This window comes from Vulpes lagopus, chromosome 23, assembly GCF_018345385.1.
Source record: "Vulpes lagopus strain Blue_001 chromosome 23, ASM1834538v1, whole genome shotgun sequence".
In the NCBI taxonomy this organism is placed as follows: Eukaryota; Metazoa; Chordata; class Mammalia; order Carnivora; family Canidae; genus Vulpes; species Vulpes lagopus.
Window position 1 is genome coordinate 6,011,930 of NC_054846.1, and position 19,675 is coordinate 6,031,604.

At 33.8% G+C, this 19,675-nt stretch overlaps 1 protein-coding gene across 2 annotated transcripts in view; it reads left to right on the forward strand.

Annotated features, from left to right (window-relative positions):
* The window catches only part of FSTL5 (follistatin like 5), a 679,148-nt gene that overhangs the window by 443,913 nt on the left and 215,560 nt on the right, over positions 1–19,675 (forward strand). For both annotated transcript variants that reach the window (XM_041737850.1, XM_041737852.1), the window contains exon 7: positions 17,879–18,045. In XM_041737850.1, coding sequence (XP_041593784.1) covers positions 17,879–18,045 — 167 coding nt within the window. The remainder of the gene's footprint in view (positions 1–17,878; positions 18,046–19,675) is intronic.

A 19,675-nucleotide genomic window follows, 5' to 3' on the forward strand; every position in this document is an offset into this window, starting at 1 on the left:
AAAACAGAAAGCAAGAAACAAAAAAAGAGTGTCCTAAGGTATTTGTTTGCAATCCCAGTATTTAAACAGATTTTAATGGAGTCATTTCTGTTGTATGAAGATCATTTTTAATTTATGCGCACAAGCGCACCCACACATGCATGTGTGCATGCACATACCCCCACAACCACACACCTGGAGGCTATTCTATTTGATTCACATGACCCAGGGCTGGATTGCACTGCTCTGTTAATTGATTTCCATAGTTACCCTTTCATGTAGTGAAACTTTTGCTTTGACTATAATTCAGTTTGATTTTTGGACTGCATCTACACATTATTACCATTCGCAGGGTTACACTTCACTGAACTGAATGATTTAAGTGCCAGAGAGGGACTTTCAAACTGGGAAGGGTAGAAAACATCGAATTCCTTTGAAGCTTGCTATTTTCAGTTTTTCAGGGCCTCATATTTTCCAAGACTTCATCATGTCACTGTTAGTGTGTGCTCTAAATTTTTTAAGTAATCATTTGTATATTCCTTGCCTGACAAAATATTTGCATTTCCAGAGAACTTCTCCCAGGGAGATTTAGAAATTTAGAAAATGTGAATTTATACACTTTGTAATAATTCTTCCTTGAGTTTTTTCTCACTTAATAGAAAAAGAAAATGTTTAAAATAAAAACAAACTCTAATTTCTAAGAGAAGTGTTGTAATTCATATCTCTTGGGAAATATACGTCTATACTGAATCCTTGTCCTTACAAATGAAGATGGCAGAGAGACAAAGATGAAAACAAAGAAACAAAAGAGGGGCACCTGGGCGGCTCAGTTGGTTAAGCATCTGCCATTGGCTCAGGTCATGATCCCAGGGTCCTGGGATTAAGTCTCACATTTGGGCTCCCTGCTCAGTGGAGGTCTGCTTCTTCCTCTGTCCCTCCCCACCCTCATGAGCATGTGCATGAGTGCTCACTTCTCTCTGTCTGAAATAAATGAATAAAACCTTAAAAAAGAGAGAAATAAAAGCAGACAAGCTAAATCTGTTGCTTCACCTCAACTGATTTGGGGTAGCTTTTCATTAAGCAGATTCAATAATAAGTCTTAGTATAAACCTCAGTCAACCGAAAGCTGGATAGGGCATGGAAAGGTTGACAAAATAAGTGAATATGTTCTGGAAGGAACAAAGAATAGCTTGGAATTGGGACAATATGCATGCAGATGGCTGTGCAGCCCAAACATTGATCTAATTAAGTAGACCCAGAACATGATGTGACAAGCAAAATGTATGGCATTGTATCTAACATCATGTTCAAATCTGTTTAATTTGAATCTCAAAGATCTGGGTCCCTAAAATGAAGTCTGGATTACGTTCATTTTTAGGATATTATGATTTTCTTCCATAAACCAATATTTATGTAAAGAAAAGTTTTTAAGTTAAAATTACATCTTTTAATTATTCTTGGCATATAGTGGATATAACCTTATATCATGTAATTATGTTTTGATTCAAAACTAACTAGAGGAATATAATCAGGAATAAAAATGTCAATATCTGAACCTTAGTGAAATATTATTTTGTACTCTCTGGGCTTTAAGGTCTGTGAGGAAAGAACCATTTCTTTATGTTTCAAAAATATATTCCTCACATCAGAAGAGTATCCGGCTTATAGTTATGTGCTCAATAACTCTTGTCAATGAAAGAAGAAAGATAGCATATTGGTTATTATTTTTTTTATTTCTCAATGAGTGAATGTTGATTCCAAACTTTACCTAACTAATTTATGTTATTTCCCATGTATTTAATAAATATTTATTAATTATTACACCATATATCAGGCACAGTCCTTTTTCAGTAACTCCCATTTTCTTGCATGCAATCGATCTCTACACTTGTATTCTACTCTATATTTGCCCCTTTTTCCCATTTCCCATACTAAAATCAACATAACACAATGGTAACTAGCACATGTTCCTGGAGCTGGGAGTAGGATTGCTAGGTTCAAATCTAAGCTCTACCACTTACGAGCTGTATTGAATATCCAAGACTAATTACATAGTTGTTCCCTGCTTCAGTGTCCCTACCTTTTAAACGAAATAATAATTCTAATGCCTATGGTTTTTGAGGATTATGTAAATAAAAATTAGTAAAGTATGAAAAATAGTATGTAGCACATAGCTAATGCTCAATGTATGTTAGCAAATATCATTTGTGAAAACCGTATTTCACTAAAACCCTCTATTCCTACATATTGATATCCAATGCTTTTGTATGCTTCCTTTTATTTTCTTATTTAAATTTTATATTGTATGTTTTCAAATTTTATATCATCTTTGCTCCACGACTTATACAACCGTGCAACCCTGAAAAATTACTTAACATCCCTAAATCTAATACCCCATCAGTAAAATAAAGATAGCAACAGTACCTCAAATTTACTTGAGTGTTCAATACTGAAGAATTTAATACAAAGTCTAGTGTGTATTCAATAACTTCTGGCTACTAAAATTATCATTATTTTAAATTTATTATTTTTTGCTAAAAATGATGGATATATGGATAAAGAGGTAATAATCTTCTTCATCTACTACAAGATATATTTCATTTAGTTTTTACTTCTGTCATGTAGCAAAAATTTTCTTCCATAATAATCCATAGTTAATCTCCAATGGTGTTCTCTAACCAATACTCTTCAATTTGTTTCTTTCTCTAGGCATCCTTTGTGTGTATTACCTTACATTTATCTAAATTAAATCTCATCTTGTATTGCTGTTTTCCCATTTCTCACTTTTCCTCACTCTGAAACTTTTCTCCACCTTCTACTGGGTTTACAGTTTATTTTGAAAAATATCTGTAGCTTTGATAAATGCATACTCTTCTTTTGTTGATCAAACACAATGATAGGGTCCTCTCTGAATTCAACTTGACTCATTTAATTATTACATTCTCTTTCTATATTCTCAGTGATTTATTTGTGTAATTTATATGATCATTAATGGTAGCAAAAATGATGATAATAGGACCTGCAAGAAAGTGGACCTTAGAAACTACAAAGATTGGTTTACTGTCCTTTTGTTACATTTTTCTAAGCTCAAATGTCTAAGAATTAGGACCAGACGTTATTGTGCGTATCCTATCTTTCTTCATGATGGAAAACCAAGACAGGATATTTATAATTATTCCCTTCACCTCCTGCCAATATTCCTGTCTTTAATTAATTTTATTGATTTCTATGAGAGAAGTTTGTGATTTCTATCCTAGGTCCTATAACAAGAAAGTGCTGGAGTCAGAATTCAAATTCGGAATCCTACCAGGAGCCAGTTTGCACTCTTCCAATATGATTTGTTCCCTAGAATCATATCATACAAATTAGTTTATACTGGGTATATGTCTCATAGCAAGGTAATATTGCATATGTAATAATAATATATTACATGCTGTTAAGTTTAATATTTTTGTAATTCTTCATTTTCTGAGAAAATATGAATTTTATCATTCCTATGAAATATATATTAACAATTTCTAAAGGTTTTCTAACAGATAGCATGTAGTAACAAAAATTACATCATCATTCTAGGTTTTCTTTTGTTTTTAAATTTTTCCTTAAAAGCACATTTATAGAAGTATTTATAGCAATGTATTAAAATCTGATTATATTACATGCCTTCAGGGAAAAGAAAATATTTTTTCTTATCTCACTGTTAAGAAAACTGCTACATCCAACTTTATGCTTTCATGATAACCAGTAAATCCTTGCTTCTTAAAACCACCAAATTAGAATTTGATATAAAAAATGGATTATATTAAGATACTCCCTATTTAATTGTGCTGATTACAGAGCTTTGCCTCTATAAGCATAAGACAAATTAGTTAAGAATCTCTGTGTGTTCCTAGATGTTGCTATTTTAACAAAATGGTTAGCTAAATGTCTGTATTATCTAATATTAAATTGATAATTATGCAGTGCTGGGGAAATACTGTGGTCTGTTGTTTATTTGTATGCCTGTTTTCGAAATAAATGAAATTCTAGTAAATATATATTTAGAGACTATGATGTGACACTCTTTATAGACCAAGATCAAAAATAAGTAATATAGGGGCCGCCGGGTGGCTCAGTGGTTGAGGGTCTGCCTTAGCTCAGGTTGTGATCCCGAGGTCAGTTCCCACATCAGGCTCCCTGCTTCTCCCTCTGCCTATCCTTCTGCTTCTCTCTCTGTGTCTGTCATGAATAAATAAATAAAATCTTTAAAATAGAATAAGTAATACATATATCAAATTTTTTCATGGATGGAATAACACTAATGAAATGTTTACACATAATTTTAAACTACATATGCTATTATTTTATTAATATTGAGCAACTAAGTAATTATCAATTGCTATATTTTTAAATTTTATTGAAGTGATTAGAAGCGTATCTAGAGTTATATCTACACGGTGAAGCAAAATGTTTATGAAGAAGTCTGCTGTATCTACAGTCTTGTGTTTATGCTTTTCTTTCTATTTGTAAAATATTAGTTTCATAATCGGTATCTCAGCTAAGTAAGGCAGAGATTGATCAGATTGAGCTGATCTCAGATACTGCAGCATATTGTATGGGTGAGAGGGACTCTGTCTCCTATGGAGTCCCAGAAGTGCTGCAATAGTACTGGGTGCTCAAGTCCAGAAGAATTCTCCCAAGGACAAGATTTGCATGCATCCGTGTTAAACATAATGGTACATGTCTTGACTAAAATGTTTCTTTATCAAAGTTAATAGTCCTCTTTGTGCCATCTGTATATTGATTGCCCTTGTAACCTAATACAAGTCTGTCTGCCTGATGAGGAGCAAAGCCAATCACTGAGACATCAGGGATGCAGCAAGGAAAGAGATTATCTGAGAGACAGCCAGGAGAGGAAGAGGAAGCTCAAAATCTGCTTCCCTAAATGGGGAGAGAATGTGTTTTTTATAATCATAAGGGTTGAGACATATGTATTGATGAAATTTAGGACTCTTCATGAAGAAAGATGGAACAAGCACACTGAAAAAACACATATGTAGCATACATCCCATGTTAACTTTGGGGTGATGACAACAGCCAAAACAGGCAAGATTCAGCCCCTGACGTCAGAAGGTTATCTTAGGATAACTGAGAGCTGGTACGAACTGGCTGCGGTCTTGGACTCATTGTCTTGAGCAAAGAATGCAGAGACTTGGTTATTCAGAGGTTGGAACCATATTATTTCACCTTAAGTCCAGGTTTCTGTAGAGACAGCTAGTGGGTTTGTTAGTGGGGTCTGAAAAGACACAATAGCTAATTAGGGGAAAATAATTCTCTGAAAAACAAGCTTTAAACTATCTACAAGTTTCAACCTCAAATCTATGGAGCATGGATTCACCTTTGTTACATTTTTCCTTGTAAACTATTAAGTTGCCCACTTGTGCTTCTAACTTGGTCACTAGCTATCTCTTTAATATATGATACCTCGTCCAAACAAGCCTATCAGGGAGCCCCTTGGTATGGTGACATGCTATATGAAACCAGTGGCAGGCCCATAAGTGTGGCTAGAGAAAATCCATATAAAATAAAACCACTTTTTTGCACCAAAGACATCTCAAGAATTCTTTCTTGGCTGTTGGCTTCAGACTCTAATGTCTTTCCCACATCAATATGGATCATTTCTAATTATTTACATCAAAGACTAGGGTAGTAATGAAGAGAAGAAGCCAGTAAGTAATACGATGAATCAACTCTACCAAATCGTTTCATTTTTTTCTTTCCTCATCGCTATTCTTTCTATTCATGCTTTTTTTTTTCCAAAGAAATTCCTTCAGTTACAGTGCTAATGCTGTAAAATGTTAAAGTTTAGCATCCTGCCAAATATATTTTTCATCAAAAAATTTCTATTAATAGTGAAAACCAATAGTTTTTTTTTTTTGCCTTAGTTTCTTTTACTAAATATTATCCAGCCAAAACAAAATCACACTTGTTGACAATGCTATGTGAAATATAATGTTTGATTATAGGTTAAAATAGCTTAAATTCTAAATGAATTAGATTATAAAGGTTAAAATGCTATGGCTTTTTTTCTTTGACATTTCATAAGTGTATATTGAAATACTCTACTAATTTTTATGTAATTTTTAATACTAGTTGTCTTTTTTCATGAATTTAAAATAGAAAAATATATTCTCAAAAATAATACTTAAAAATATAAACAGATGTCATCTGATAAGATAAATGATGTATTTTCTATTACAAATTTCTAATAGAAAAGTCAGGCTTAAATATAAAAATGGTGACGTTTAACAACATTTGTTTGTTATAAAGAAATAAATACAGTATCAGAGGCTGGAATCCATCAGTCCTGTTCTTTTATCAACTTAAGCAAAAAAATCCATGTTTTACGTATTTGTCATATGATGCTGTAATAAGTAGTTTTACTATTTAAGTATCCAGATCTTTTTGGATTTATTTGAGCAACTTCTTTTAAAAAGAAATATATTTTATTCTTTTAGTCAATATTGTTTGCAAAATTTGCTCAAATAGCAGTATAAATATATAGTACCTTAGTAAAATGTCCAAAAAATTGAGAAACTTGCTGCAGATATCAAATTGATTTAAAAGACTGAAATTTTTGCATAAAAGAAGCCACAAAATGTAGATTTTGACATTTATTATACTGGATCCCTTTCTCAAATAATCAAATGTACTTTAGTAATTATGAAATCTATACATATAGAATTTCAGTTAAAGCCATGCAAGTTTCTAATTTACATAAACATATTCAGTTTGTATAATTTAAATCTAGTACATTCATCTTAGAGTCAATGTATAGAGTATCTATTCAAACTTACTGGGTAAAGTACATAATTGTTCACACCTCTTCTTTGTTTTGATGATGAAGATAAATGACCCTAAACCTGAGAGTTCTTAGGCATTAAGACAGCCTTGCTATGCTGGAGGGCTTCCAGTTGTATTGTATTTACATAGGATTTTTTAAGGACCTGTAGTTTTGAGGTAGTGATATTTTTTTAAATTATGCCTAGAAGTTCCTAAGGGAAGTGTATATTTAAAGTAATTTAAACTATATTCATATGCAGAGAAGATGTATTCCTAGCTTTATAAGTGATATAAAACGATCACTGTATGGCAACAACCATAAGCTTGTGAAAGCCCTTAAACTTATGGCCTTTGGGGGGATAGGTGAAATTTAATGAGTGCAATCCATTTTTCTTCAATTCTAGACTTCTACAGAATAATAGACCATAAATAAATGTCACTCATGCTCTCACTGATTCTTTGTAAACTCCCTCTCTGTTAAGCATGATTGAGAAGTAGGAAGTAAAGGCAAGCAAATACTGTGACTTTTCAGAAAAGGAAAACTGAATTCTGATTTTCAATGAAAATCTGCACCCCACAAGTTAAAAGGCCAAAAAAAAAAAAAAAGTATTGCAATAAATGGAAAGACTGAGCTCAGCCTCGCTGAAACAAAAGGCAGGGGAGTCATGAAGCACCAGGGTGAGCAAATTGAAAGGTACGGAAGAGCAGTGGGGTGGAGAGGATGGTGATCAATTTAGGGAGGCCAAGTGGCCTCCTCCGTGGCACTAGTCTCACCCTCTCAAAGAGACTGTGATAAAAACACCATCTTCCTGGATGATTACATTTCAAAGGGATGGCTCTGAGGTCCTTGACAATGGCATTCCAGGGGGGTGTAACTGGCTAAGAAGCTGGGAGAAGATTTACATCTCAAAGGGGCAGAGAAGGAATTTACAATAGCAAACTTTCAAAGCAAATGCTCTGAGCAAAGAAAGGTCAGAGGCCTATAATCTCGACAGGTTTTGTCTCAAGTTTAGTTCATCTGAGGCTGTCTTTGTCCGAGATAGATCCCTCTGATTTCTCAGCGAGAAAGTGGTAGCAGAGTTGACAAGGGGTCCTTAGAAGGTTTTCCTTCTCGTAAGCATTTCTGCTAAGCATTTTGGTGGTTAAAGACACATTTGAATTAAAATGTTCCCTATTAAAATGTAAATTCTCTCTTGGAAATCAGGCTTGTTCACAGATTAGTACTGTGAACGACTTACATGGGATAATCAGATTGCTTTCCTTCTGGCTGAGAAATGTGTCCTGAGAATTAGTATTTTGATTGGATGTGAAAAAGAGAGAAGAAATGATCATTGTTCTACGTGATAAACTTGGAGAAGATAGACCCAGTAGGATGCTACTACCAGGAACTAGGATTTTACATTTGGGTAGGACAAACTTGACTCACTTTTACATTTTGTTTTGTACTTTAGTAGTAGCAATTGTCATAGTTATTATAGAGACTCATCCTTTGGTTATTTAGGGAAGCTCGAAGAAGATAAAAAATACAATGGGGGTTTACAAATTCACCCATACACAAATGGGAACAATTTTCATGTATTCTGTATGTGATTATTTTATGCTTAGTGTTCTGAATCTAGAAAGTGAGCAGAGTCACATAGATCACATTTAAATAACTAAAGCATGCTGAAGGTATGTAAAACCAGCAAAGTAGTTTCCCAGTGACTAGGCAACTTTGTATAAAGGGCCGGAGAATAAATATTAGGCTTATGCTGATCATAAGGTTTCTGTAACAACTACTTAGCTCTGCCTATATAACTGAAATCAGCCATAGGCAATACAGTAAAAAATGAGTATAGCTGTGTTCCAATACAACTTTACTTACAAAAACAACCCGTGAGCCTGATTTGGTGCATGGGCGTCATTTACCAAGCCCAGGACTATGGGAACATTTGCTGATGTGAAGAAAACTCTTACATAGTCAACACTTCTATAGCCTACCTGAGTTCATGCTCTAGTTGCAAACATACGGTCATTTGCATGGTGAAAAAAAAACAAAACAAAGCAAAACAAAAACAAAAAAAACCAGAAGGCTGAGAGCTAAGAATTTGTCAGTAAATTTGAAAGTGACAAGAAAAAGAAAGGCTCTCTAGACAGAAATGTCTTTAGAGTTGAAAAGGGCAATTCATTAGCTGATTAGAGCTTGACTGGCTTGAGAATAGCAAACTCCCTTTTTTGTAATTTTCTGTTCATCAATCTTGAGAAGCTTTTGACCTGTGCATTAGAAGGGAGATTCCCAGGCTCACGGCTGACACTACAACTAAACCTGATGCTTTCCCAATTGTAAATGAGTAAATTGGTATTCCAGAATAAACAAAGGTATCCTGTGATTTTGATTAGCTCAGTCAATCCCCAATAGCTTAATTAATTCTGGATGAATTGTTAAATTTGCTTCTGAATTTGCATAGCTGAGACCCAGTCTTCTGAAGCTATGAAGAGCTGCCAAAATGAACAGCCAGTGTTCAATTCCCCATCTTTCACATCTACTTGCTGCAACATAATAGGAAGACTCTAACTCTATAAAACTGCACAGTGTAGGCTGGTGTTCTGGATCCCAGTGTCAATTTTATCATTTAATAGCAGTGTGCTATGGCAAATAGCAATCTCCTTTACCCGAATTGTTTTAACTAGGCAAACAATACTAAAATCTTTTTCAGTCTGAAATGCTGTAAATCTATGTTGCATAGGGAATAGATCATTCGTTTAGGTCTGTCTGACCGACTGTAATCTAAAAAATAGTGAAAAAAATTTTTGATGTATTAAAGACGGAGCAAATAAAGTGCCATTTGATTGGCTCTAACATTAACATCCTGGGGTTTCCTTGAGATAAGTTGGAGGAATGGACACAGGTTAACATTCTTTCCTTACATCCGTAATAGCTTTTTAACACACCACTGAACACACTGTTAACACACAGGAAATGGGGAGTGATTAGCTGATTGCTCTGCCCTGACTGACAAATGAGGATTCACAGCAAACTCTTCGTGTTAGGTTCTTTCCTTTGTGTGTCTGTGCACTTTCTCCTCCCAAGTTACTACGTTGAATTTGTAAGTGATCACACTGAAACTTTTAAAAGATGATTAGAGATAGTAAACGTATTCAGTGTTTCACGTATTCAGTAATTTAGGCATTTAGAGAATAATATCAAATTTTCTCAAATCACGCATTGCATTTATACCACAAATCATACAGGAAAAAGATATTTGATTACTTCAACGTTTCATTATATTTTTCATGGTTTTTGAAGGTAAAAGAGTGATTATTGTTATGTTCAATAGGCTTTTTAAAAAAAAGCATGCATTTTAAGTACAACATTAAGGGCACTTTAATTTGCATGTACTAGTAGAATTAAAGTAGAGCCTAAATAAATTGCCTTGTGGGTCATGAGCTTGGGTTTTTCTTCTCATGCTTAAGTGATATCTGTGAAAATTGAACCCATACAATTTATGTCAGCAGTGCCTTTTTCAAAGTGATTGTATTTCCTAAACGTGGTAAAATGGGGCCTATCTTAACCTACAGATACTTCAGTAGCTCTCTACTAGCAGTGACAGATGTGGCATATTCAGAATTTGCTAAAGACCAAGCACAGTAATAAATTTTAAATATCATATCTTACCTTCACAGTATTCTTAAGGGTTAGGTACCATCTTTATCGTAAAGATGAAAAACTTGAGACCTAGAGTTTAAAAAACTTGTCAAAAGCCTTCTCAAGGAAAAAAAAAAGGCCTTTTCAAGAGTGTGCATTAGAAATCAAACGGAGAAAGCATTCCAGTGGTATCTCAGGTGTGGGTCCTGTGGATAATATTGTCTCTACTCTTGAAGTTTTCCAAATTATATTGTTAAAATTAACTTGATTACCTTGGGTGACCATCCAGTCCTCTCTGTTGGATGCAATTTTTGTTAGGTGAATTTCAAAAGGAAACTATTATTCATAAGGAAGAATAATTTTCGAAATTGCTAGTGTTCTACAAACCACTGAATGATTGTTTATTCTTCACATATTTCAGTTTAAAATTCAACTGCATATAATTTATCTGAAAGAGATACATTAAATAAAATTGAAGAGAACAGTTGAATGGTAATTGCACTTCATTTATAAGATCACAGAAGGAATATCAAAATCATAAATGAAAAAAAGAAAAATGTGACTTACCATGTTAACATGTACAATGTCTTGAAGTATTATCACAGTACAGCCCTATCTATAATGCTGTATTGTCCTTATTACAGAGCTATAAAGAGATCGAAAAATGAAATTCCAATTTCGCGCAAGAGCTTTTGCTTCATTGTTGTACCGAAAATCTTTTATTGAAAAGTTTTTTTTTTTTTTAAATCTTCCTGTGACTTTTAAATTCCTCCAATGACATTAGAAGAAAGGATATTTTTGTTTTAACTAACCGCTAAATACTTTATTTATGCTTTTGATTTTAAGTCCTTTTGGTTTCTTTCAGAACTTGTGGCAGAAATAATTCCATTATCGCTTGCATTCTTCAAATTTTCCTCTCTAGTGGCTCTTTTTCTTAAGGAATAACTCAGGAATTTTTTATTCTATTCCTCATCAGATTTTCCTCTCCCAGTTTAGACCTCTCCTTTTTATTCCGCCCCTCTGTCCAGTGTACTTAAGGTATCTTGAAAATATATGCATTGCTACCTCTAGTATTTTTTTGTTTCTAAGAACACCTAAACACTCCGCCTTCTCTGTGTTACACTCTAGGCTTCTGCAAGGCACATGGCTACCTCGGTGCTTGGAAACAGGAATTGGCAGGGCAAGTCTGTGTAGACGGGGCTCTATTTACCAATGGAGAAAGACACCATATATGTGAATGTACACTTTTCTTCAAGGAATCGGATTTATGTTGCTTCATATTCTTGACACTTGTTATCACTAAACTGTATAATATATGCCAGTCTGAAAGTTTTGGTTTAAATTTGCATCTCCCTGATTACACATATTGTTAAGTCCTTTTTCAGATTTTTCCTAGCCATATGGATTCACTAGCGCAGAGCATATTTGTTCAAGTCTTTGATTGGTGGTTTTTGGAGTTGTCTTTTACTTGTAGATTTTTAGGAGATCTTTATTAATTCCATATATGAGATTTTCATTAGTTTTATGGATGTAAAGTATCTTTTCCACTTGGTGGCTTGCACTTTCGGTCTCTTAAAAGTACGTTTTGAGGAATAGGTGATCTAAATAGCAATGTAGTTAAACTCATAAGTTATTTACCTTGTGGTGAGCTTGTTGTTGTCGTCATTGTTTTTATTCAAATTCATAACATGTATGCCATGTTATCCTTGACTGTTTGCTGGACATTTTAAGAATTGTTTATAATAATGATTAGATGACCAGGATGATATTATCTTACTATAGGAGGGAAGATTTTTATGTTTTACAAGACAACTAGATAAAAGTAACCTGTAGTCCATACAATTCACTTGCAGCATGAGGCATGTTGAAGTCCTAGCACAGAGAGTGGTCCATTACTGCACCCATCCCATATGCCTGGAGGAGCACAAAGCCACCAAAGGGCATTTAAGCCTCAGCCCTCTTCTGCAGGTGGAAAAATTCCCGAGGCACTGTGAGACTCATATGCAATCTTATGTCTCTAAGTTACGGTTTTCTTCAAGACATAGACTGGCCAGTTCTTCACCGTCTTGTTATGTTATGTGAGATAAGAATGAGAAAGAATATATATTTCTTATATTCTTTATGAATATTTTTCTGTATTTATTCCAGGTATGTTTGTTTGTTGTTCATTATGTTACTTCTGCATAGAAGATTTAGTCCAAATTGTCCAACCATTGCTACCAAAGGGAAGTTTCTAGATCTCTTTTTAAATTTATTTTGTTTTAGGGGATCCCTGGGTGGCTCGGCAGTTTAGCTCCTGCCTTTAGCCCAGGGAGCAATCCTGGAGTCCTGAGATCAAGTCCCACATCGGGCTCCCGGCATGGAGCCTGCTTCTCTCTCTGCCTCTCTCTCTCTCTCTATCATAGATAAATAAATTAATTAAAATAAATAAATAAATACATACATTATTTTGTTTTAAAATAAATAAATACATTTGTTTTGTTTTATTTTTGTAATGCACCTTCTGATATAAGCATACAATAGTTTACAGATAAGCAATTAGTATAAACATCTTATCATAGTAAATTAGTGTGTATCTTGACATGTCTAAAGTAGGTAACAATATTTATTTTGAAATCACCTATTTCTTGACAAAAGATACCATCAGAATTTTCTAGTTAGGTAGGGAATGTGTCATTGAATAAGTATGATTTTATTATGAGAATAATTAATTATTCCACCTATGATTTCTAAGTGTCCTTTTTTGGTGTGTGTGTGTGTGTGTGTGTGTGTGTGTGTGTGATACATTTTTGACTTAAGTATTTTATTTAATCTGTTTTTAATTAGTAATTACTTTTAATGGAGTAGAGAAGGGAAAATACATGTAATTTGAAAATGTTACTGATAAAATTTCTTCTGTTTCATTCCTGTAATAATGATTGTAAGCATAATTAGGGTAATAAGATTATGAAACTAGTATTAAATTACTCAGCTTAAGTATGTATTTAGAAACATGAAAAGAACAGAATCCTGTTTATGATAAATTACATTTTTCTGATGATTTTAAAAGAATTAATTTTAAACAAAGTTACTAAAATCATCTTTTTTAAAGTGGTTTCACAAATATTCTTACTATTTTATTCCTTTTTTAGTACTATTTTTAGAACACAGTTTTTACCCATGTTCCTATTACTGTTTCTATCATCTAGTTGCTATTGGAATAAATGCTTCATAAATACTTACCTGCTGTAGCTGAAATTGTACTCAACTATACTTATCTCTCTGGCTTCAGACTCTGCTAGAAGAGACTTAGAATTCTCCATTACTTTGAAAGCAAGCTCTTAATATTCCTCTAAGTCAAGTTGTGAAAAGGAGAAAGTGCAGAAAGGGTTCCACAGGGAGACATTATTTTACTTGCCTCTTCCCTTTCCCAAGTAATCAAAGGAAAAAAACTGATCTAGAAGTGTCATTAGTAGTCTTCATAGCATGAGATTAGAGGAAACACCACAGCTAGAACTCTGGTTTCTTTCCTTGGATACTTGAGAGGTCCTGCAATAGGAGGCAAAGCTTATAGGTCAAAAGAAGTGCTGAGGTGCTTCAAGAAGCTTAGTACCATCTGTTATACCTAGCCTATGTGTTTTTATCTTTGTTCAAGATATCAACAGTTGATATCTTGATTTTACTTAAAATCAAGTAAATTTTACTTAAATCATGATTTTACTTAAAGAAGCCTTTTCATATGTGCATTATCATTGGAGCTGAAAGGATGGAGGAGGATACTAAAATGATAGATCTTATTTTCTCCAAAGCAGTTGTCCGTACATAACTAGCATAAGATGTTTGTGGATAGAATGCTCTTACAGAATGAAATATGCTATCATTAATGTATATTTATGAATGTGTAGATTAATCCTAATTAATGAGGAATTAAATTTTCAATATTTTTTCTGGGAATTATTTCCTAAAGTGACAAGTGACACACTCAGAGACAACCAGCCTGCACTAAAAGCTCTTAAAATAAATTTTATGTTCTGTCTCCCTTTCTGATATTTCCCACACATTTCTTCTCCCTTCCCTTATATTCCCTTTCACTATTATTTATATTCCCCAAATGAATGAGAACATATAATGTTTGTCCTAGATTGGCTTATAGATTCATTTGTAGTCATACTTTTAGGTTGTTAATACATTTCTAGACATAATTACCATTTCTTTTTTTTTAAGATTTTATTTATTTATTCACGAGACACACACACACACACACACACACACACAGAGAGAGAAAGGCAGAGAAACAGGAAAAGGGAGAAGCAGGCTCCATGCAGGGAGCCTGAGTGGGACTCGATCCTGGGTCTCCAGGATCACACCCTGGGCTGAAGGCAGCGCTAAACCGCTGAGCCACCAGGGGTGCTCTAATTACCATTTCTTTATAAAACTTAAATCCAATACGTTTTATGTATACTTTCTTCACCATTAAAGTATGTTTGATGAAATTTATAATATAAGAATAGATGTGTTTTATGTTAATGAGTGTGTGAGATTAAATCATTACTTGTTAATAGCTATCTGAAAAACAAGTAAAGATAAGCATGACAATTTTGTAGATAAAAGAAATCTTACTGCTATATTTATTTAAAGAAAGAATCATTTGATTTTGAGAAGTAGCAAGTGAACAAATAGGCTTTGTGTATATAGTTCTATATGACATATTAGGGAAGAGGAGAAATGTATATATAGCATGACATATGCAAGAAAAAATTCTAAATACTTCAAAATACATATTATTTAATAATACATATTACTGAGATAGTTTTTAAAATAATTTAAAAATGTAATCTCCAAATTAAAGAAAATCTTTTTTACTGTGCATTTTAATATGCCTTGAGTGAAGAGTAATTCTTATTTCTCATTATGCACCCTCTCAAAAAAATTGCATTTTAGAAAGATGTCCCACAGTGTTATGCCAAATCTCAGCATTTACTCTAACATGTCCCTATTATCTAATTAGCATTGTTAACGCATAACTACCAAAAGCACAACTAATTTGAATGGCCTGGGACCTAATACCAAATGCAATAAGTTAGTGAAGAGATTCCAAGGTGACTTAGTAGCAATTATATTTCTAAATGTCAGAATAACCAATGTTAACATGCTGATTTTAGAACCAGATGTCCCATTATTTCTTACATGATTTTCCTGAGAAACCAGAAGCTAGAATTGAGAAATATTAATGGAAAATTACTAATCATCTTTATAGTACTCTACATGATGTTATTACTTTTATAATTCTTCCTTTTTCTGGGACCTCGGTGGATCAGCTGGTTAAACATCCAACTCTTGATTTCAGCTCGGGTCGTGATCTCAAGAACACGAGATTCAGCCCCACGTTGGGCTCCCTGCTCAGTGCAGAGTCTGCTTGAGATTCTCTCTTTCCCTATGTCCCTACCCCCCCTCACATAAATAAATAAATAAATAATAATAAATAATATATATATATATATGTATATATATATATATATATTTTTTTTTTTAAAGGACCTAAAGAAAGAAAAAAAAATTAAAAAAAAAAAAAAAAAAAAATAAAGGACCTAAAGAAACACCGTCTGGAAATTTCAAATGTTTTCTATGCCTCATTGGTCAAATATATTTTAGTGATTTTATATAAATAAATAAATAAGTTTTAAAGAAACAAAGACTAAACATATTGCCTATGTTCTTATTACACAGGAAACATTGAAATAAAATGTGAATATGGGTAAATGTTATTAAGGAACATTAGGCTGCTGCTAAAAATGACTGAGCAAGATCCTTCTTACCCATTTGCATCATTTCTATAAGTGATGTAATGACAAAAAAATAAACTTGGGCTGAGTCTGTCTCATAAGGTTATTCAGTTTTAAGGGCATGCCCACCTCCTTCTTTAACAACACAAAACACACAGCTGCCTTAAGTAATTAAGGCCTTTAGATTTAGACACTAGATCTTCTACAGCAAGTGAGTTTATTTCATTTATATTCATCAGATGCTGTTGTGGCAGACAGAGTTCATGACAACAGAGATCATTTAACATTAATGCTTAACATTGTGCATATGGGGGATTGTATGTTCAATCCTGGTCTTTCAGTACAAAAATGCACGCCAATTTTGACATGACAATTTGTGACGGTACCAAAAAGTAGAGTAACTGTTTATTGAATAGTTTCATTCTATGAAATGCATTTGATTGACGTTTTTCTTCCTTCTGAAGAGGCGTAAGTATCAGGAAGAGAAAAAGAAAAATAGAATGGTGAAGGAAGGGAGAAGGGATTGCGGAGGAGACAGCAAAGATTGCACCCAATCGATAGTTGTTGCAAATCAAGAGCTACCACTTTCTATACCCTCAAAGGGGCTCATGTTTAAAAATATCATCAATCACAATAAAGGAACAAAAGACAGTCATTGCCCTCCCCCACTCTGCCCCCATGGAAATTTCAGTTTAAAATACTGATCTGTTAGAATATTCTAACCCAGCTAGGACTGAGTCAAAATGTCAAAATATCAAATTGTCAAAGTCCAGCTAGGACTGAGTCAAAAAAGTCAAAATGCCAACCCCAGTCAGGGTAGAAAAGTTAATGCCTGTGAACGTCCACTGAGGAGAACTGATGGGCAGCTGTCACATGCCCCAGAACTGGTCGGATTATCTAGTCATCTCTCAGGATAATCCACGATGCCAGATTTTTAATCCCTGTAATTGGTAAAGATTATCTGAAAACAGGAAAAGGAGAGCCAGGTCCAGGTTACGAATTATATTTTCTGGCTCAGCGTACTTATTAGGAGAAATGTGTTGAATAGTTAACAATATTGTACTTAATTTTAAAAGTTAAGGATAAGGAAGCAACTGTACTGTGTCAACATCGTCTGGTTTATAAAGGCCGCTGACAGAGTTTCGCTTAAATTGTTGTTTGCTTGGTGAACCTCAGCTTCTCTTCCTTCAACTTCCCAAATAAATCTTATCCCTTTAGAGTCAATTTATGTTTCCCAGCATAATGATGCATTTTACCCATTCAGCTCTGCTAGCGCTCTCCGAAGCCAGCCAGCAATGATCTCACCTCACCTACAATATAAATCTATCAGTGAATAAACAACATCATTTTTATTTCAATGCCGATGACACACTACATGTCGATTTGGCAGTTAAATAATTTATCCCTCTTTTGGGTGCAATCTGCCAGGCTTATTATAACTCTACTTCTGATATTCATTTCATGTTTAATAGTTCTTTGCCTCATGAGGACGCTTGTCAATCAATTAAATTGAAATGTCATTCTGACCTTTTATTGGAAACAATTTATTCTTTTTTTTTTCTTCATTTCATCACAAGCTTTTTTCCATTTTATTCAAACTAAAAGCCTTAATGACTAGTATTCAGAAACTTTATACTAATTAACCTTATAAAACGACATGCTCATCAACATTACTGACACTTTATCTTTGCAGAGGTTATCCAGTTGAGTCTGCCTGAAGATCAGAAACTGAGCATCACAGCGGCAACTGTGGGACAAAGTGCTGTCCTGAGCTGTGGCATTCAGGGGGCACTGAGACCTCCCATCATCTGGAAAAGGAACAATATTATTCTAAATAATTTAGATTTGGAAGACATCAATGTGAGTACATCAACAGATGTTGCTTTCTGATTTGCCTATTTCACATGATGGGCTCCTGACTTGGTGAAACCTGAGGAGCTTAATGAATGTTGGATGAAGAGTAGGAGAGAATATTGGCGCATTGTGTGCTCAATAGGTGGTTTGAAATGATCCAAATCACTGGTGTAGGTATGGCGATGGAGCACTGTGCTAGTGGGATCAGAGTAACTTAAACCAATGCTGTCTGACTGTCAGAATTTCTACAGTTACCAACAATCAAGCCTTACGTATTTGCAGGTGTGGTTGAGCAACAGCCTATAGCTTGTGAGGTGTTAGATGGGTAAAGGCAGTTTTTGCTTCAAACACTTTATAAGGTATTAGAAATAATGAATATTAAGCAATAAATGATTTATTTTCCTAGAATGAAATGGGAATAAATTTCTCTACTCACGTTCACTCTTAGAGATTCGGACTCTCATTTGAAACCAGTGTGAAAGAGTACGGCTTTGAAAAGGAAACAAACAGGTTATTATCTGTTCCTTCTGTGCTATGTGATCCGAGTTGAGGGTTAAAAAGTATATATCATCCTAGATGATGAAAAGAGGTAAAGCTCGTTTGTTATGGGATGCCCATGGAAAGGACATAGGGCAATCCGTTGTCTTGGTGATTTGGGAATTTATGTTCTCTATACATATAAATTTTCATTTTTTAATTATTATTGCTCAGAAAAGCCAGCACCTATTTGCTCATTCTTTGTTGCTTCGTAAAGAACCCCTAAAACACAGATCCGAGAGAGTCATTCCTATGTATTACATCTTACTAATATTCTTGTTTCATGGCCTCAAATGATTCAAAACATAAGCTTTCCAATTTTAATTTTTTTATTTAACATTTTTGTCTATATTTGCTTACATCGAAATTTCTTCAGAGAGTATATGGAGTATGATATTTAATTCTTATGCTATCAAGAACACTGTGCATTAGAATAGCTATAATCTCAGCAGCATTCAATAATCTTTGAGAGATACAGCCTTAGATAAAGCCACCTTGGGCTTGCTTATATGTTGTTATGTCTACATTTTATCTTTTTCTATCTTCGTTCCTCCTATCAAGTTTTCCACTGTGATATCCAGAGGCCCATGTATTCTGTGGTGCTGTGGTTTGAATACCTCAAAAAATCTCATTTGAGTTGTTTCAATAAGGAAGTATATGTTATGAGTAATATTCTGTGGAAAAATTGTAAAAAATGTGCTCATTCTTGTGCATGTATCTTGCAAATTATTTTGTTTACTTCCTAAATTCTGATTCTGTTCTAGAAACTTGAAATTTCTAGAAACTTGATATTTCTAAGAAAATTATTATAGATAAGTTAGGTGTCGAAAAAATTTGTAAGTAAGTATTAGATAAATTCTGGCATCAGTAAATTGATTTGTATTGGATAAAGTTACTTTGGTTACATGCACAGAACAGATACATTTTGAGAATTTTAAAAACATCTTTAAGATTTAGAAAGTTTCCATTTCATTACAAGTCATAGTTAAATAAGTTGGATAAACATTCATAACCCATAATGTACATATAACAAGCTACCAGCCTTCCAAACAAAACTGCAGAGATATATTTGAAAGGGATATTTATTCAATTTCCCAAT